The 21324-nt window shown below is 39.2% G+C and overlaps 1 protein-coding gene across 3 annotated transcripts in view; it reads right to left on the bottom strand.

The window, feature by feature from the left end:
- The window catches only part of Pde4d (phosphodiesterase 4D), a 698811-nt gene that overhangs the window by 359279 nt on the left and 318208 nt on the right, over positions 1-21324 (bottom strand). The window contains exon 1 of one of the 3 annotated variants that reach the window (XM_052743271.1): positions 17718-18063. The exons of the other annotated variants lie outside the window; for them this stretch is intronic. Coding sequence (XP_052599231.1) covers positions 17718-17842 — 125 coding nt within the window. The 5' untranslated portion in view covers positions 17843-18063. Of the gene's footprint in view, positions 1-17717; positions 18064-21324 lie in introns of those variants that run through there. 3 annotated transcript variants of the gene reach the window in all.

Below are 21324 nucleotides of genomic sequence, written 5' to 3'. Positions count from 1 at the left end.
ACAGACCCAGAGGTGAGAATTTTCTTCTGATAGAAAGTTGGTGGTGACAGAGGGTCAGATGAAGAACAAACACATGATAACACCAAAAATGATGCTTAAAAAAAGGCCAATCTCTGGTGATATTGTACATTAAGCATTTTATATTGGGTCATTTATTTAATTTTCTTGATAACCTTATAATATAAATGCTATGCTTATCTTCATTTTACACATGAACTCTAAGGTATAGAAAGAGAAAGCTGTTTATCCAAAGTAACACAGAAAGTGGGTGACAGGATTTGAGTCTAAACCCTTATGGCATGTCCAGTATGACAGCCATTGATCATAGCAGGTTGTGGAGAACTTAGAACACGGTTGAATTTGTAGTCTTACTCATTTTTATTACTTAAAGTTAAAAAGAATAGTTGATTCTCAATTTGGAAAACTTCTAAGTCTATTTAGAACAACACAGGTGAATGAAATTGTATTTTCAATGACAAAGTTTATGAAAGTGACGTCTAGATCAAGTCAATGGAAAGTTAGCATTCACATGGCTTACAGTTTTAGAATAAAATACAAATCTGGGGAGCAGAGGCAGCAGCTGTGTTGGTAGAACTGATTTCTACAGAAGCACAGGAGCTTGAACTCGATCCCAGTAGGTGTATAAAAAGTTCCATGTAGTGACACACACCTGAAATCTCAGCACTGGGAAGACGAAGACAGGAGGATCCTTGGGGTTCCCTGATCAACTAGTTCAACCTCCAGCATAACTGATGATCCCCAGACCCCCAAAAGAGATCCCATCTCAAGAAAACAAAGCAGATGGCTCCTGAGACATGATGTGCAAAATTTACCTCTGGTCCCACACATAAGTCCACAACTGTATAATTTCACCTGCACATATGCATGCATCCTTACACATACCTGCACACATATACCTGCCCCTGAACACAGAAACTAGTTACACACACACACACACACACACACACACACACACACACACACACACAATTTCAAGAACAGTATGATAATATACTAAACACCTCATTAGTAATGGAATATATTGGTTACAAGTTGAACTGATGTTTCTAATTTTTAAAAGAATTTTTAATTAAACTATTACTGTATCTCTCTCACCTTCCTTTTGTTCTCTCCAACTCTTCCTCTCTCCCCTTTATCTAATCTCTTCCATACCCTCCCCCAATTGATGCCTCCTTTTCTTTGATTATTCTTATTTACATATATATGCATATATATTCATATATACACAGATATATGAATACAACATGCTGAGTCAATTTAATGCTGTTTGTGTGTATATGATTTTAGAACTGACCACTTGGTATTGGATAACCAATAAGGGGGCTCATCCCCGAGAAAGAATAATTCTCCTTTTGTTGGCAGTCATTTCTTGCCTAATATTTTTTATGTAGTTAGTTTCACAAATATTTGTTCGTGAAATTAATTATACCAAATAATTTTATCCAAATATGGTACTAGACAGTATAAAACTATAGACATGTACATAGTGAATTGAATGTCTGCCTGTGCTACACGTGATCATCTCAAAAATAAAATAAAACAAAAAAAAGTATTAGGATAAAACAAAAATACAGTTGTGGTTCACATCCTGGTATTGGCTTGTATTGTTCCAAATACTGAGAAACATATAAAGAAGCAGCAAACTGTCTAGCAAGGCCAGTGGGATAGTCAGGCCTGAGCCTGTTACTCTGCCTGCATATCAAGTCTGGGATATCTATCAGTTTTCATAGCCAACAGCAACTCTGGGTGTCCTCTCTGGTGTATTTGATATTTGTTTATCTCCTGAAGCAGTATCATGTTATTCCTGGCTGTTTTGTAGTGGTTTGAATAAAATGGCCCCCAAAGGCTCATAGGAAGTGGTACCATTAGAAGGTGTGGCTTTTTTGGAGGAAGTATGTCACTGAGGGTGGGCTTTGAGGTTTTAGCGGCTCAAGCCAGGCCCAGTGTCTCTTTTTCTTCCTGCTGCCTATAGATTCAGATGTCGAACTCTTGGCTCCTTCCCCAGCATCATGTTGGCCTGCATATCACCAGGCTTCCTGGCATGCTGACAATGCACTAAACCTCTGAACTGTAAGCCAGCCTCAATTAAATGTTTTCCTTTATAAGAGTTGCTGCAGTCATGGTGTCTCTTCACAGCAATGGAAACCCTAACTAAGACAGGCCCCAAGATCTGTCTTCAGGTCAACCTCTTTGTGGAGCCAGTTTTATCAGAGAGTTCCAGAAGAAGGCTTCGGGACATCTTCTTCAAGTTTGCTGAGAAAATGGTGAGTAGAAAACTGGGAACTGTGTAGTAGCAAAGTAAATACACCACTGCTTGGATTTGTCTCTGTGAAGGACACTAGTCCAGTCATGAGCTCCTAACAGTGCTGGAGAATTGTAGAAAACAACCCAAATGTTTGATCTCATATGTACATGGTAATTAAAAGATTTTAATTGGACAGGAAGAACAGTGATAGTTAAGTATTTGAAAACTTTTAGGTATTACAAAAACTGATCGCTGATCAAGGAAAAAATAAAATTCTATCAATCTTCAGGCACTCTATATATACAAACAATATGTCAAAAATTGACTCGTTTAGATGTATCTTTTTTTCTTCATTGTTGTATTTTGAACACAGGGCCTCACACAGGCTAGGTAAATGTTCCACTAAGATATGTCCTGGCCTCCACCACCAGTTGTTTTCAATTGGCAGGAGTAAACATATTATTAATCCCATATCCATCAAAGTCCCCAAAGAAATTCATATCCCTTACTGTTAGGGAGTAGTGCTCCTTTCTCTGCACCAGCTGTCTTGACAGACTTAGCCTCTATTCACTGTGTAACTGAGACACTGCATTTATAGTCAGATGTCAGTAAAACTATATGTGTGCAGTTATATATTGTTAAATAGTTCATCCTTCAACAGATACCCCAACTTTTATGAGAAATTGTAGTGTACAACATACAGTGACCTACCTTAGTCTATTAAATCTCATTAAAGTATAGATTATATATCCTTTATGCAATTCTTTATAAAAGAGATCTTGAGCAATAGGTTAAGTACAGATCTGTATTTATAGATTATCATGTATAACACAACCAGATTATATATGGTATATTAAAGTGCCATTTTGTACAGGTTTTAGTAGTGGGGTGACCATGTCTTCAAGGCAAATGAAAAGTAGCATCCTTGGCTCATAGAAGCAGGGAAAGAATAAACAAATCCATCAGAGAAGACACTAAATACATTTGAAACAGCCTCAATAAATACCCAAGTTCCTAGGAAAGCAATGTATCTAACTACTGATGAAACTGCTTTCTGATTCATTGAACAGGAGTAGCAGAAATGTCTACTTCTGGCTAAACAAGACAACCCTGTGACTATTCAACTTCCAGTAAGCTGAACTGAAAAAGCTGTTTTTTAACTTATTACTTAAAAACAAAATCAAGCCACATAATAGAAAATGATAGAACATTTGATTTCAGGCTAATTTTCCCTGTGCGGACACAAGCATCCATTTTACCAGTGACTGGGTAATAGGACTTTCTGTTGATGGTTTATTCTCTGTCCTCTATAATTCTAAAATTGTATAGCTCTATCATCATCAACACATTCTAATCACTTTGCAGGTTTCTACTGATTTCTGGCAACTATACCCCTCACACAGTCCTATAGAAAGATGTCAGAGTGGAGATCAGGCCTAGGCCATCTACACCTTGAGGTTAATTGTAACTTTCTATTATAAATATTTGTTGGTTAAGCTCATTTAATATAAAGATTGATGATGACTTGATCTTTGTTTTTGAATTAAAAAGTAGAACTCAACTGTAAAGTAAATTCAACTTCGTGGAGCACTTGCCATTTAGGTAGCTTGCTATTTAGCCAAGATCGGAGTGATCTCAGTAATAAAATATTTAGAAATAAAGACACGCATTTTGAAGTTATAAAACCATTAGTCTTTTGTGCAATATGCCCAGAAAGATCTATACAATACAGCACAGGGCGGAAGTGCTGTTCTGCATTGGAGAAAAGCAAACAGCGAATGGACAACAATCACTGTGGCTCTGAAAAATCACTGAACCTTGATTGCCTGTTACAAGCGCATATATTTCCCCTGAACCTCTGCCGGCTCTCTTCTATTTTCATATCTTTGACTCAGCCTTTTGTTCTCTGATATGTATGTATTTATCTCTTCCAAATTGTTCATACACATTCTCCAAATTCGCCTCTCCGTCAGTGAGTCATAATGTAGCACACTGCAAAAACTGTGCCTGTGCTGGATCTCTATTTCTGTTAATTTAAAAAAATCTTCTACAAGTCATTTGGGATTTATTAGGGACCCAGTAATCAAGGTGGATCTAGCACTGTCTCCTTCCTTAAGCATACTGTGAAGCCTTGCTAATTCTTCTTCAGGGTCTACAGCCAACATTCTCTCCTAAAGGCATTCTTACCAGACACAGTTACTTGCTCTCTCAGAAACAAACACAAATGTCATTGCTTTGTATATATTTTCACATAAACATTACAGAAAATATAGAGAACAAAAATAAAAGGTCTGCTATAACCTGTCACCTGCCATTCTTTTTTCTTTGTTAGTTAGCATCGTTTTTCATCTAGAAGAGATTATTGCTGCGTGCCTTCACATTGGATCTTCTCCTGCAGTATTCTGTTTTTGGTAGCATATACACTGTGCTTTCCCATAAGACACATCTTCCTAGGAGTACATCCAATCTTAAAATACACTTTATGAATCAGGCAAATTAGTATTTATCTTCACAGATGCCACTTGATCTTTTCTTAAGCAGTTATGATCATTTCTATGTTCAAACACCTTCAAGCATCACCTTGTCATAGGAAATATTAGCTTCAATGTCATGACCCTGAAAGTACAGTCCCCTCTCCCTTTTCAAATCATCCTCTATGATTGCTTCTCAAACCTCTTAAACTCTGACCACACGTAATTTGTCCCTGTAAATGTTAATTTATTCTGACACATCTATAACCTTGACAGATTTCTCCCAGGGATGCATGTTAACACATAAACACAGACACACACACAATCTCCATGTCTGCGTAACTGAGTATAAACCTCACTTTGCCCATGGAGCATTTGACGATACCCCCAGTTAGAAGTCCAAACTTTCTCAAAACTACAAAAACAATGGCTTCTGCTTCTTCCTGGTGCTTAAAGTAATACAGAAAACAAAATTCACAGACTAACACATTGGCCCCAGTTCTAGCCCCTAACTAACCTTATATCCTGGAACATGATTTATGGATCCCCATAACCTAAGTTTTTCATTAGTTGATGTTGAAGACAAATAGATAATAGATGAAAATCTATGTTGCAACAAGACCAGTACTCCTCAGAAGAATGCTTCATCTTTTCTCAGAATGTAACTCACTACATCTATTATAAGGAACCCAAGTGATGACTTTGACTCTGTGTGCTCCTAGATTATGAAAATTCTTATGTGGTTATAATTTAATTTTTTCTTCTTTTTTTGTCTATGTAGTTATACTTTTTAAAGGCTTAGATTTTGTCTTTCTCAGTTTTGCATTCTTAACAGAGATATTTGACCTCAGGTCCTGTTCGGTACATTTTTGTTGAACAAGTAAATGCCTAAGGGAAAGAAAATATGAATGAATATACTGACATCTGGATCTTGTAGTAGATGCTGAGTATTTCCCATTTCTCTTTAGAGTAGAATCCTCATTTTTATCCTTATAATTTTCTGTGCATGATAGGGCTGAATGATTGGTAGAAATATAGCTAAGGTGGGTTATACAGTGGAGTTCTCCTGCACACAGAGCTTTTGTAGAAGACTGCGCTTCCTAGAAGTGCATACAAGCATAATACCTTAAACTTTGTGAATGAGCTGAATTACATTTACTGTCACAATTGAATTTTTAAAAGTGTCTCTTTTGATGGTATATTACTAAAAAGTTTATTGGTGGGTCTTATTTAGACATAAGTATAGAATAGTGTGTCTTATCATAGACAGTCACTTAAGTCATCAGACTACAAGGCTTGGTGCTGGCCCTATGACAGACCAAATGGGAACTCAGATGTGAAGAGCTGCTGATTCACATTTTGTACTCCATGCTTAGGAGTGAATGTAGATCTACCACAAGGACAGGCAGGTGGAGGAAATACAGTTGCTCTTTGTAAATTTCTACTCTTGTCCACCTGACTTGCCTAGAATATGCATTTGAATTTGCATTCTTAAGTGCATGGATGGTGTCACTCTAATGAATTGTCCTTTCACAGGGCCAGTTAGGGCCTCCTTTGTCACAGCATACGTAAAATCCCTTAATAGCCTAGAAAGATTAATGAGTCTTAGAAACCTCATTATTCTCTGAATGACTTAGCTCTAATCACCTTCATAGTAAGTTAAATTCTAAACTGACATAGACAGTCTAGAGTAGCAGAGTAAAAAATGTCAATTTAGCTTTAAAAACTGCCAGCGATGTAAAGGTTAACTGTCACCCTCCTATTCTGTTTTGAGGTTATTTTAAATGCATAGTGGAGTCAGACAAGGGCCATCTCAAGGTTGAAACGACCTGCTTCCTCAGGGCTCATCACACGCCATTCAGGGATCTATCAGCCTCAGGATGCATAAAGCATTTTCCCCTGGAGAGAAGAAGATTTCACCAACAAGGAGAAAAACTGAGCGTCAGCAAAATCTCCTGCAAGGCAAAATGCCCAAGAACTCCCTTGAAGGGAGAGCTGAATCCTACTACAGGAACAGAAACAGAGAATTGGATTGCTACTCTTCCTGTCATAGCCACTGGAACCCCGACACGCAAAAAGGCAAGAGAAAAAAAAAAAAAAACTAGAAACTCGGAGAATAGAAAACGGGTGGCATTCATAATATTCTTGTTATAATCAGAACGGATTACCATGGTAACTGAGTGTCACATCTTCTACGGGATAGCAGCATACAGTGTTCAGAAATCCCAGGAGACACTAAACCACATATTTTAGTTTTTCAGAGAGGCGGAAGCAAAAACCTAATTGCATTTTAGGAAAACTATACGTTTGTCATACGTATCAGCTGAATAATGTTTTATTGTCCTACAGATCTGAGACGTCTCTGTGCATACGCATTTCTAACTTTTGCCAGAAATAAAAAATCAATAACTAAATGCCACATCCTCCTAATATCCCCCATGGATTATGGGAAACTGGCGGCCATGTGCCATGAGCTGCGTTCCTGTAAAGTCCCATAGAATTATAAGATTAGGTTTCAGGAAATTTCAAGAGAGTTTTGAATTTTTTAACAATAAAAAGATCAAGCAAATTCATGGTGAGTTTAATAAATATCTCCAAAAGAATATAGATTTATTTACATCTCCTGATTACTTTTACATTCCTAAGTAGGAAACAAAAACCTAGGAATTTGTTGGTTGGATGCTGTGTCTCAGGCCATTGATGAAGTATGGGATAAAATGTGGTTTTGGAGTACAGACTTATCCTTTCTTCTCAGGGTCCCATGATTGGATGTGGGAAGAGATTAAGAGCCGCAAAATACAGGCATATGCTAATACAATAGTGAGAAAGGTCCAACAGCCCCCAGAGAGGATATAAATAGGCACCTCGCCTAGTCTGAGTATTTGGGGAATGTCTCCCCAGGGACCATGAGGCCTGGGGATGAGTACTATCACTGCCCTTGAGAGCCCTGTGAAGGAAGCCCTGACTGTCTTTTCATATTGAGAACACATTCCATCTTCTTTGAACTATAGGTAGAATTATAGGAAGGTATTATCTGTCCTATAATGCCCTCCTCTACAAATTCTTTCTCTTTGGGGTCCTTCTCTTTGTCACCATTGGCAAAACCATCTCCCTTGACAGATCAACTTTTCTCCGAGGGTCACACAAAAGGCAATATCAACTTCAACTCTATACCTCCAGTTTCAGAAGCTATCAGCAGAATGATTGCCCACTGTTCATTATTTACTTTGTATTTTTTTGAGGATTCCATACATGCATATAATTTGATCAAATCTACCCCTATTCCCTCCACTCTTATTTATCTTCTATCCCATCAACAATATTTTTCCCACCCATCTTAAAAACAAAACAAAAAACAAACCTACTGAGTTCACCTAGTGCTACCTGTGTATATACCTGTAGATGGTTTCAGGGCCATCTGCTGTAGCATTAGTTCCTTCTCAATGGTTATACCCTTGAAGAAAACTGTTTCTTCATCCCCCAACAGCCATCAATTAGCAATAGCCCCTCAGCTAGGGGTGGGACTGCATAAGCCCCTCCCCCCAATCCCTTATCCGTGCTGGGGTTATAACGAGCTTGATCTGGTCCAGGTGTTGTAAATAGAGTCACAGCCACTCTGAGTTCTTGTGTGCAATGGCCCTACGCTGCCTGAAAAACTCTGTTTAACGGTAGACATCTGCTACCTCCGGCTCTTTCAGTCTTTCTACCCTCTCTTCCATGGCATTCTAAAGCCTGTGGGGAGAGTATATGATACAGATGATACAGATATCTCATTTAGAGCCGAGCACAAAGTTAGTTATTTTATTCTTTTCATATTGACTAGTTGTGGGTTTCTGTATTAATCCTCATCTACTAAAATAAAAGAGTTCCCTGATGAGGGTTGAGAGACGCAGCAATCTACGGGTATAATGACAAGAATTCAGGGGGTAGTTGACTACTATGTTCATTTAGCAGAATTAGGTTTTCCTGTGAGGCATAAAAACTAGCCAATCATGAGTCTATGGCTCAGTTTACAGTACCAGTTCTGTTATTTCTTATAGAGTGGGCTGTACATTCACTCAGAAAGTGATTAGTTACTTCCATAACATTTGTGTCACTGTCACCCCAATGGGCATATCTTGCTAGGGCAGTGGTTTTTGTAGCTGCCAGGATTCACAGTTGACTGAGATTGTTGTTTATTTTTTCCCCCAGTAGTGTGCACAGCACTTTTCAACACTATGAAGGCTAGCCAACTGGGTGAAGGCTTCAAGGTAAGTACCAGGTTGTTTTTTCAGTCTTATGACTCAAGTATGTGGTATCTTCAGGAATAGGGTCTTACCATTAAGTTCTGGAGAGTAACCAAGAGCAATAGTAATAGCTTATAATGTTTGGGGGTTCTGGGTGATCCTACTGACCAATAACTGAAAGGAGATAACCCATTGCTGGTACTTGGATTTTTTTTTAATAGTCTATTGTGTCTGCAAGAGGCTCTGTCCTCCCATTATAGAGTAACTCTATTTAAATTCCATCAGGTAAATGCAAATTAAAATTGCTCTGAGATTTCATTTCAACCCAGTAATCATGGGTAAAACTAGAAAAAAATAAAAACAAATTATGGCATGGACATAGAGAGAGAGGGGAATCCTGTACATTGCTGGTAGGAGTGCAGACCGGTGTATCCACTATGAAAATCAGCATAGAGGCTCCCCAAAAAGTCAGAAATAGATGTACCATATGATCTTAACTATATCACTCCTCGGCATATTCTCTAAGACTCTAAATCTTATCACAGAGATGTTTGCTTATCTACGTTCATTGGTGCTCTTGTCACTGTTGAATGGATAATGAAAACATGGTATATATACACTGTAGACCATTATTCCCTTGTAAAGAGAAAAATGGAATGAAATTCATAATTAAATGAATGGAAATATCAATAATCATCCTGGATAAGGTAACCCAAGCCCAGAAAGACAAATGTCATACATTCTCTGTCATACGTGTATGCTAACTTTGAGTCTTTAGATATGTCATATGTGTGTTTCATTTGGAATACCCAAGGAAGTCATGAAACTTAGTAAGGGGTCATGGAGGCATTTCAAGAGAATAAAGGTGAAACCCAAGTGGTACAAAGAGGGAAAGGGGAATAATGGGATGTGAGGTATTAAGTGGCGAGTGGGAAGGAAGGGGAGGTAGAGGGAGGAGTATGAAGTGGGATAACTGAGAGTAAGACTTTTGACAAAGTAATATGGAAACTTACTATTGTAGAAGCTTTCTAAAAATATACAGAGACATATAGAAAGGAAGCTGGGATGGAGTTGGCATGTTTCTGTTTACCTTTACCTCCAGACCTTCTACATGAACACTCTGCAGGACAGCAAGGCGCTATGGTAGCTCCATATACTTCATTATTCATATGTTTCATTTATCCCAGTGGACAAAGGAAGGCTGACAGCAGACTCTTCCCTTTATAGTTCAACTTCATGTAATAATTTTGTTTGATATAGAAGCAAAGCTACAAAAAACTTGAAGTTTCAAAGGAGGTTAAGTAAATTAGCATCTAATTGGTTTAACATGGGAAGGTCACTTTTATGTAGACTTTCCTTTCAATACCTCTGGTAACAGGCATTCTAGACAATCTCTCCTGGCCTATTGCTCTGCTCGCAGCCATGCAGACTCTATGTAGCTGTGTTATGGGTGAATGCTGAGTGGAAGTGGTACAAAGGTTGCCATTTATGACTTGTTATTAATCCCAGGTCGTTAGGAATAGATTAGAAATTTGACCTCTCTTTTAAGTTCAGTTGAAAAATATTACCTACCATGTACTTTAAAATATTGAAATAATTGTGCAATATACAAAGAATATGCTTTAAATTATAGTTCTGATGAAGACATTAATAAATCAGATTATCACCTAATGCCTCTCCAAAATGAAATGCTTGAATCATTTAGTTATTTTAGGAGAGCAATACCCTCTGCCTGCACACTCCATTTTCTGTTTTTCTTGTCCTCCATCCTTTATCAAGACATCATATCCTTTAGCTGAACATTTGTATCATGGCTTCATTTATGGAGTTACAGTGTACCATGTTATTACTCATCCTCAGGCCACATCATCCCTAGAGTAACTGTGTTAAGTACTCTCTCTCTTTCTCTCTCTCTCTCTCTCTCTCTCTCTCTCTCTCTCTCTCTCTCTCTCTCTCTCTTTTTCTGTGTGTGTGTGTGTGTGTGTGTGTGTGTGTGTGTGTGTGTTGGGTGTGTTGGGGTCCCTGTTTTTGTTTTTTCGTTTTTTTTTTAGCAATTCTCAAAATTTCTATCAAATATCTGGCTTAGCGTTCTTATTTTAATGAAGTACTCATTGGGATTTCACATTGCTTGCTTCTAGGGATCTTTTCCATTCCAACATATGCTGTGTACTTTTGCCAAATTCATCTACCTAAAACAACAGTTTCCATCATACTAATCTTAAATTGAAAAGACAGAATATGCATACATAACTGAGATTCATTATGATAATGCTATAGTAGCCATATAAGAAAAAAAGTTAACTAAAAGTAGTACCTCAATTTCAAAATTGGAATGTAGGAAAAGTTTTAATGGAAATGGTTTGTAGCATGAACTACTTAAAAAAAATAAAAGACAAGGAGAAGGAAGCTCTAGGCCAGAAATAAATGGAAACAGCAAGTAGTCCCTTACACTTAGAGTGCAGGGTGTGTATCAATGACCAAGGCAATTTACAAAAGAAGTCTAGGAGACTACATCCTGGTTGTTTTGAGCATGCTATTAGTACAAACGTGGGAGCATCATGACAATGTTTTAGAAAATGGATCTGTGGGTTACAGCTAGGGAAGAGATGCTGACAAGGAAATCAGTTATATAGCTACCCATCTTTCAGGCAAGAGAGGATGAGGATGTGACGCAGCATGGATGGCAGCAATAGGAGAGGCAATGGCAAGAGAGGCTAAGTGGTAGTGAGTGGGAGGGTGGTGAAGCTGAGGATAGGAAGCATCTTGGAGGCCTCCAGAGTCTGTGGCATGGATGACTGAGGACATAGGAAACAGTTAATGTCCCCGGGAGATTTTAGTTACAAATAGATGGAGTACCAAATAGTCTGAAACTGCTAGGGACCATTTGGTACTAGGCAGTTGGATACTCAGCTTGAACACCGAAGACAGAATGAGAAACTAGGGATGTGTCTTTTAACTGAAATGGTTTCTACCAATAACTTACATCCCAATACAGGAAGGACTGGAAAGAACTCCGATGGTTTTCAGAAGTTTTAGTTAAAGAGAAAAGAAGGGTCATTCATCAAAGAAAGACTCTGCTCTTGTCTCTTGAAGTTTCCCTCCTTTTTGCTGTTGGAGTGAACTGATCATGATGAAAACCCACATGGCTCACACGGTCACAGTCATGAGGACCAAACATCCAGACATGGGAACAGGTGTCAAGACTTCAGCCAAGCTACACACACATTGGACAGTTTAGTCTCCATTATCTCCTGCACAATTTTGCCTGGCATTTTTCACTTCTCTTTGAGAGATGGCTCACTGTCTGGCACCTAGCCTAGAGCCACAGTGTGTATTAGATCATTTATCCAGCTTTCTTTAATGAGATCTTAGTAGAACCTCTACTGAAGGAACAGCAGGCCCTGGAAATGCAATAAAGCTGCTAACTTAGATGAACCCGAAGACAAGACAGCTCAGATTACTGAATATTTTAGACTATTGGAAAACCAGAGTCATTTCCCATTTTTTTATCCAGCATAAGAAATCAATGACTTCACGATAATCACATAAAAGATGAGAAGGGCTGCTTTTATGAATTCATAAAATATAGTAATTGTCTTAATGTAGGTAAAGGTCTTGAGAGAACTCTGAGGCACACCCACTTCAGCTTGTTGACAGCTCAGTATTTATTTATTGTAGGAAGCTTGTCCGACTATCACAAGACAGTCCTGTCCTTTTATACTCAAGATCATTAATCAAGCAATCACAGCCTAAGTCATGGAAATCAAATATGTTCCAGACTTTCCAAATGTCCTTGGGTTGGAGGGGAATAAAGTGATCCCACTTAAGAAAAATGAAGCAGACACATAATTAATTTAATGCCCCCCCTCACAAAAGTACTACACAGAAGGAAATGGTGATCAAAGGCTGATCTGTTGTCAGAGTAGTTATGGAGTCTAAATTAAATTTCTGATTGGTGAAGATTTGTTGTTTACAATGTGTACATGTTTTCTTTTGGTGCATAATGGGAGTATATACATTTCTAAGTGAAATTACATCAGTTGGAGTGATTATGCTCCCCTCAAGAGATATAAACTATCTAACCAAAACCCCAGTATCAGGCATGAGAAACTTCCTTTTGAGTTGTTGGTTGGGGGAGTCCAAGAGACCCTCAAAACATTATAGGGTAATGAAACTGCTCTTGGCTATTTCCTAGAATTTGAAGGTAAGTCCCTGTTGCTGAAGATACCACATATACCACATACTTTGGAGCTGAAACTTGGAAAAATTGAGCGGAAACAGACCAGGAAGTCTCCTTTCTGAGACTCTTAGCATGGCAAGGTGCTATGTAAGCTGCCAAGAGAGAAGAACAATCAATAGTCCTACCCAACGGTGATACCTACAAACCAGCACAATGACCAGCAGCACAGCAAGACATCACCAAAAGTGCAACAGTGGCATTTACTTCCTGGGGGTAGTCAACAGCTGTCTAATTAGACTCAAGTCTTGCTCAATAGGCAGGGACTCAGTCCTGATACTATGAACCTACCTAACAACCCATGGATTAGAGGAAAACCTACTAATGACACTTTCCTAAATTAGTATAATGTCTAACTGTATTGTAACTACTTATCCTTAGTCAAATAAGTATAGCTCTTATCTCTTATTAAAGGCGTTTCTTTTTGCAGTGGACAGAGTCTATTATAAATATCCACACCTGGTAAAAATGCAGAAAACAACGGACCTTGGGCTACTCACCCCCAGCTGACACATTTACAATGCAATCTGCACACCTGAGGCTCAGGGAGCATCATGGAAGAGGCGAGAAAAAGATTGTAAGAGCCAGAGGATCAGGAGAGCTGCCGTGAGATTGTGTACCCACAAAAGCGGTACCCATGAAATCTCAACAGCATCGCTACCTACGCCAGAGTTGAACAATGGACGAAACCAATTGACATGCCAGTGTGGATGGGGAGAATCTCACAAATATAAAAACTCCGGGGGAAGATGATCCAAGATAACTGACCTTCTTACCTCTGTGTATTAAGACTGAAATAACAAAATTCCATAAATTTAAAAAAAGAGTTCTATTTTTTTTTTGTCAGTTATAAACACAGTGCTCTAGAGTTTGTGGAGACTATAATAAAAAAGCTTAAATATTTCAGAAAGGACAAATACAGCGAAGGGGGTAAGACCAGATGGCGGAGCCGTCATCCTCTTCAACACTGAGCTTAATTAAGACTTAGTGGTTTTACTGCTTTGCTAATGTCTTCATTGCCACTTGGGATAAAAATGGGTAACTATTGAGTGACCGCAGGGCTGTACCTCTCATGTAGCTGATTGTTAAGGTCGACATGATTGTTCTGTGTTCTAACACACTTTTCTTTCAGTAAGCCCTATTTAAAAGGATATATATATATATATATATATATATATATATATATATATATATATATATATATATATACCTGGATTTAAACGGAACTGTATTTTGAATTTTTTTTTCATTTTTCTTCATTAAGAAATTTTCTACTTACTCTACATGCCACCCTCAGATCCCACCTACTCCCTCCTCCCATCCCCCAGCCCTCCCTTCCAAGCCACCCCCCCATCCCCACGTCCCCCAAATCAAGGTCTCCCATGGGGAGTCAGCAGAGCCCAGCACACTGAGCCTAGGCAGGTCCAAGCCCCTTCCCACTGTACCAAGGCTGTGCAAGACGTCACATCACAGGCACTGGATTCCTAAAAGCCTGCCCATGCACCAGGGATGGATCCCGATCCCCCTGCCTGGTGTCCCCCAAACAGTTCAAGCCAAACAACCGTCTTCCCTATCCAGAGGGCCTAGTCCAGTCCCATGAGGGCTCCTCAGCCACCAGTCTATTAGATTCCCTACTTCATTCCCACCACGGATTTCACCAAAAAGTCAGATTTCTTTTTATCAGCTCATATGATGCTTCATTGGGTAGAGTAAAACAACATAGGGCTGCTCTTTATTTCTCTCCCCCTCCCTCTCTTGCTCTCTCCCTCTCCCTCTTCCCCTCTTTGCCTCTCTCCTTTTTCTTGTGAGATGGGGTCTTACTGTTTAGTCACTGATGGCCTCCAACTCATTAGGAAGTCCAGGCTGACCTCAAACTCCTTGTAATCCTCCTGTCTCAGCCTCCCAAGTACTTGAATTATATGACTAAACTCTCACATCTGCCATTTTTACTATCTATCTATCTATCTATCTATCTGGATTTATTGAGGCAGAGTTTCTTTGTGTATCCCTGGCTGTCCTGGAACTTGCTCTGTAGACCAGACTGGCCTCAAACTCATAGAAATCCACCTGCCTCTGCCTCCTGAGTGCTGTGGTTAAAGGCATGCACCACCACAGCCCTGCCTGCTTTTACTTTTTTTGATACAGGGTCAAATGTAGCCTAAATTGTCTTCAAATTCACCATGTAGCTAAGGTTGGCCTTGAACTCCTGATCCTCTTGCTTCCACATCCCAAGTGCTGGGTTACAAGCATGTGCCACTATGCTGGGAGCACTGGGAGCTTTTTCTTTCTTTCTTTACACCCTGCTTCCTTCCACATTCTCCTTTCCTTCCTTCCCACATTTTTAAGTCAGAAAAGCAATTTCCTATTTGCCAAAAACACAAGCCTTATTATATAAACATAAATGCATAGATGCTGTTTACTAATCGTAGATGAGTTCAGGCAAGCTTCCTGAAAGGTGACCAATCATCTTAGGTAGATTTTGGTGAACCCAGGGTCATGGAGCACCACCATTGCAGGCATATTAATTTCTCTAGAATCTTTTTAAATACTTCTTTTATTTTTGAGATTTTAATATAATTCTCCATGATTTTTTTTTAAATCAGAGATTTAAAACTTTGCAACTTGGGAAAAATTAGCTATAGAATAAAAAGAATTGGGATCCGGATATTCTTTCATTCACTCAGGCATCCTGCCCAGCTACTATTTTCTATAAAGACTTATATTACAGTCCCCTGGGACAGAGTTGTGAAAGAGAAAGATTTAATTAGATATCTGCTAAAGAAGAAAGCATTTAATTGATTCTAAAAGATAGATCTGGTATATTTTTCATTCAAATTCCAAGGTCTATGTCATTGATTATTGATTATTATCAGGTGCTTTTAAAACTACTTTCTGGCAAAATACATTGTGGCGTTTAATTTTAAAACTATAACACACAATGAAAACCAACCAAACAAATAGGGTTTCCTAATATTTTCAAATTCCTGGTATGTGTGGATTCAGAGACAATTCATCAAGGTTTTTGTTGTTGCTGGTTTTTTTTTTAATTGAGTATTATAATTCTAAATTGTATCTTTGTTGCTGAACAAATACATGTTGGATTTTTTAATTAAAAAGTAAGTAAAATTAATTGGGACTAGTCTGAACTTTCCTGAGTACACACACACACACACACACACACACACACTTACATGAAATATAAGCTGACATAATGAAAAGATGATTACTGCCCGACGGGGTCGGGCAGTCGAATACATTTACACTTGACTTTGGCAGCTGGTGTGGGTGTGAGTTTTCACCCAGTAGTAGAAGTGTGAGGCAACTGACAGTGACCATGCCATGTTGGGGCCTTGGGATACAGTTATTGCAATAAAGCTTAGATAAGAGTTCATAGGTGTAACTCACCATGAATTTACATAGTGCCAGAGCTGAGTGGGAAAGACTTGATATTCTAGGGAACATAGTAATCTTTCCTGAAGTAGAAAAGTTTATTTCCATCAAGGACAAGTTACAACCTAAATCTTCCTTCATGTTTATACTATTTATATTAAGGTCAAATCTGGCCAAGTGTATGTTTGGCGAGTCACGCATATATACATATATGTCTATGTGTGTATAATATCAGAAAAACAACAAGGGAAAGGTAAGACAATGATGATTGAGGTGATATCTAATGCCTTCCAAAGTTCATTTTTTTTAATCCTCGGAATTCATAAAATTGGGAGCATTGCTGTTCACAGGGAAATGGAACATCTTTATCAATCCTTCTAGCTCGTTGTTAAATGCCAAATAAAATGACAATTTTGTTTAAAATAGCACTGAGGGATGAGTTCCAGACATGTTAGTCACATGCACCTCTATTCCGCCGCTGCACTGAAACTGTGGGAAGAGAAAGGGTCCATTTAGCAGACAGCCCCTTGCTCTGGAACCACTGAGCTCAACTTCGCAATAACAGAGGGCAAGTTTGCCTGTGTAGCTGGGCGGGAACGGGCTGGGGAGGGGTGGGGAACATGAGTTAGCAGAATACTGGAGAATCTGGAAATTACAACTTCTCGATAGGAAACAAAACCCACCGGTCTCTTCTGGAGTGACCACATGGCGAGGTATGCTTCCCATGGAAGTATCACACATTTGTTACTGGATGTAGCCATTAAGGAGAGAGTCTGGCCTCTTGAGTATCTGGAAATAAGTGTTGCTAATAAACAAGTCTGTTATTTTGCTAATCCCCTTTCCAATGATCATCTCGGATGATTCTGGTGGTAACACTGACATGAACAGCTTCCTGGATTCTGAAAATCCACAGACCTTGAAACCGGATTAGGTTTTGCCAAACTAAACTAAACTGAGAGTATTTGTCAGCTTTCCTCTCAGGTTAATTTTTTCCCAACTCCCCCAGTATGCTGAATTGAACAACTAAGCCTGTTCCCCGACACTCCCAGTTCAGCAGATCTCCACAGCAGTTCCCGAAGGGGAGCAAACACACGTTTACTGACAAACTGAGAAAGGAAAGCAGTTACCGTCTCCTCTGTAGCTTAATATCAATTGGCTTGTTGATTGCATAAGGCGATCCATGAACATAAGCGCTCCGGAATCTAGCCACCTTCCCCAGGCTGAGGTGCTCACAGCTGGTTGGCAGACTCATTGTATCCAAAATCAGGAAGTAAAAGCAAATCTTAGTGGCCAGCTCAGCATTCCTGGGAAGGCTGGAAAGAGCGTGTCAGATAATGGATGGCAGCCATATGCTGCTCTGGTCGCTGGGTGCTGCTTTTCTTCATGAGTAAACGCGTGTCCCTCGGAGGCTACATGCTCTACCTTGTTTGCTGTTCATGGATACGGACGCTGGTTGCTTGTTTCTAATCAGAGTTGTGCTCCAGTCAGTTATTGGCTGAGCAGACGAAGGAGACATTCTGTAGCTCCACAAAAGCCTGTTTCCACTCAGAGGAGGCAGCAGGTTTTAATCTGTTTTCATCTAAGGGCTAAGAGGATGACAACCTAATGTAATAGTGGTTGAACAGCCCGTTGTTTGCCTATACAGCAAGCATGCATGTGATAGGCAGAGCAGAATCCATTATTGCTCCATCTTCCTAACCGACTATTAGGACTTAGAAAATGGGATGGGCACATGGAAGTGATGATGGTGGCTTTCCATTTATCAGGATAACACCTTGTGGGTTCTCCTTCATAAATTACTATTCACAATGGCAGTGAACTCAGCCTCTTGGGAGCAGAAAATTACAAATCAAGGTACATGTGTGACAACACTAACTGATTACCAATTTCTCCCTTCATTAGCAACATTTGGAAATGTAAATTTTCCCTGCTTTGGGGGTGAAGAACTATTGGGAAAACTAGAAGCAATGCCTTTACTAATTTAAAACAATGAAAGGCAAGTTGGAGAAATTACAAAGGATTGCAAATAATTCTGTCCAATTCTTTGGTCTGAGGATGAAGTTACAGCCTTATAAGCCCCCAGCTTTCAAGACCCTTCACCCATTTTCTCTTCCCTTATGTGTGTGACTCTAGACAACAGGTATGTAGAGTACTGGACAATTTTGACAGCTGAAAAATGATTTCATGCTGAGGGTGGTGGAGAACACTTGAAAGACCATCCTTCAGAAGCTGAGGTAGAGGACTATGAGTTTGATGTTAGCTTGAGTGACATGGAACACAGTGCCAGGAATACCAATTCCTAGGATTTGAATATATATAAACAAATCTAAAATTCTGTAAAAAGTTTAATTATTAGTGTGTGCATGTATGTATGTAATGTGTGTGTTTGTGTGTATATGTATGGTATGTGTATATTTACGATATATGTTTATGTATGACATTTGTGCATGTGTGTGAATGTACAGTGTCTGTATACATGTATGATATGTGTATGTAGGTATGGTATATCTGTATGTATGGTGTGATATGTGTATATGCATGTGTGTATGCATATGTGCATGTATGTATATGTGTGTGAGCATGTGTGTGTATATGATGTGTGTGTACAGTGTGTGTGTTATATGTAAGGTGTGGGTATATGTATGATGCATATGTGTGTGTATGTATGGTGCGTGTGTGTGTGTGTATATATATATATATATATATATATATATATATATATAGTGTGTGTGTGTGTGTGTGTGTGTGTGTGTGTGTGTGGTGTGTGTGTGTGTGTGTGTTTGTAGAGGGGTATATGTGCCATGGCACGCACATGGAAGTCAGAAAACATCCAACTATTGGGAGTCAGTTCTCTATTTTCTCAGTAAGACCTGGGACTTGAACTTGGGTTGTCCTTCATTCACAACAAGCACTTTAATCCACTGAACCATCTTAACTGTCTCACCTGCCATACATAAAAAATTCATTTAAGAGTCATGGATGTAGCTGGGCAGTGGTGGCACAAGCCTTTAATCCCAGCACTCAAGAGGCAGAGCCAGGCAGATCTCTGTGAGTTCGAGGCCAGCCTGGGCTACAGAGTGAGTTCCAGGAAAGGCGCAAAGCTACACAGAGAAACCCTGTCTAAAAAAAAAAAAAAAAGGAGTCATGGATATGAGTGGTGCACACCTTTAATTTCAGCACCCACCCAGGAGGCAGAGGCAGGCAGAAGTCTATGTTTTCCAAGTCAGTTAGGTCCAGGTCAACCAAGGCTTTGTAGTGAGACTGTCTCAAGAAAAAACAACAGAGTCTTGGAACAAGTGTGATTAAATACATCAAAAGAAAGCTGCATTGCTTTTACGGTAGTGGCTAAATTCAGACACTAGTTGAGACAATAGGTACAATTTAAGTTCAGAAAGTTTACAAATGTAGATGATCTTTTTCCATTTGAAAATAAATATTTATATCCAATCATTTTATTTTATATATTCTGAATCATATGATGATATAGGATTATTTAAAACATGTTGTACCTCTCTTTGTGCCCAGGATGACCACGAATTTATAGACTCTGGTAATTCACCTATCTCAACTTCCACATTGTAGGGACTAGAAATAGGCCGTACTCATTTTAACATATCACATTACACAGAAATATATAAACAAACTTGTCTTTTTTTATTCAAATTAGTTGCATTCCTTCTTAATGCTTCCCAACAAGAAATGAAGTCTTAGAAAACAAAATAGATGTCTCACAAGAAACGATAGATGAGGTTGACTTCTGGCCTCTATACACATGGGCACACAGGACATGTGAAATCTCACATATACACATGAAGGTAATAAAATGCATATAACATTAAACATGAGGCAATTAATCTCAATAATACAGAATGGTTTCCCAGAGTTCCTTGTTACAGTGAAGCTCTTATTAGGGCCTACAAAGGTAAGGGTAGCCTTCTTAGGCTGAAAGCACCAGGTTATAAAGAAATGGATTATAGAGGAACAATATTGTATAACTGGGGCAGTATCCCCAATTTTATCATATGGGGGTGGGTCCTAATGACTGCCAACCTTGACATTCTTGACAGTTTAATGCACAGCTCTTGGGTCTAAGGGGGGCTTTGGACTTCCTCCTTCATTCCAGAATATTAGAAACAACAGCTCAAGAAAGCAAGATAATTCAGGAATTTTGCACAGTAGCAGAAAATAATTTTTACATGAAAATTTCTCCCAAAGGGAATTATGAGTCCTCACAGGGGTAAAATTCTTAGCAGAGACAGTTTTGCCTGTACCTGTGCAATGGTTTACCAAAATCCTGGCAGGAACCCCTGGGGATTAACTGTACTTAAATGGGAATGAGAAGGGATTACTGTGAAGATTCAACCTGCCAAGAGTCCAGAGTCGATGAGAACTCTGGCCGGTATGAAGGAAGTAGTCTGGTAGGGAAAACAGAATGTTCCTGTTTTCAACAACTTCCTGGCTGTAGGACTAGACCAAGTAGCTGGACACTTAACCTTTGAGAAAATGAAAACATCCCGGAGGACTGAGTCTCATCGAGAGGTGAGAACCTTAGTCTGTACAGGTTTGCAGCAAAACCAGAGCTAAACTCTTACTAAGAATAACAAGAAGCCGGGCAGTGGTGGCGCACGCCTTTAATCCCAGCACTCGGGAGGCAGAGGCAGGCGGATCTCTGTGAGTTCGAGGCCAGCCTGGTCTACAGAGCGAGATCCAGGAAAGGCGCAAAGCTACATGGAG

Source organism: Peromyscus californicus, unplaced genomic scaffold (genome assembly GCF_007827085.1).
Source record: "Peromyscus californicus insignis strain IS unplaced genomic scaffold, ASM782708v3 Scaffold_18__1_contigs__length_77618521, whole genome shotgun sequence".
NCBI classification, from domain to species: Eukaryota; Metazoa; Chordata; class Mammalia; order Rodentia; family Cricetidae; genus Peromyscus; species Peromyscus californicus.
This window is presented reverse-complemented; position numbering and strand designations above follow the sequence as displayed.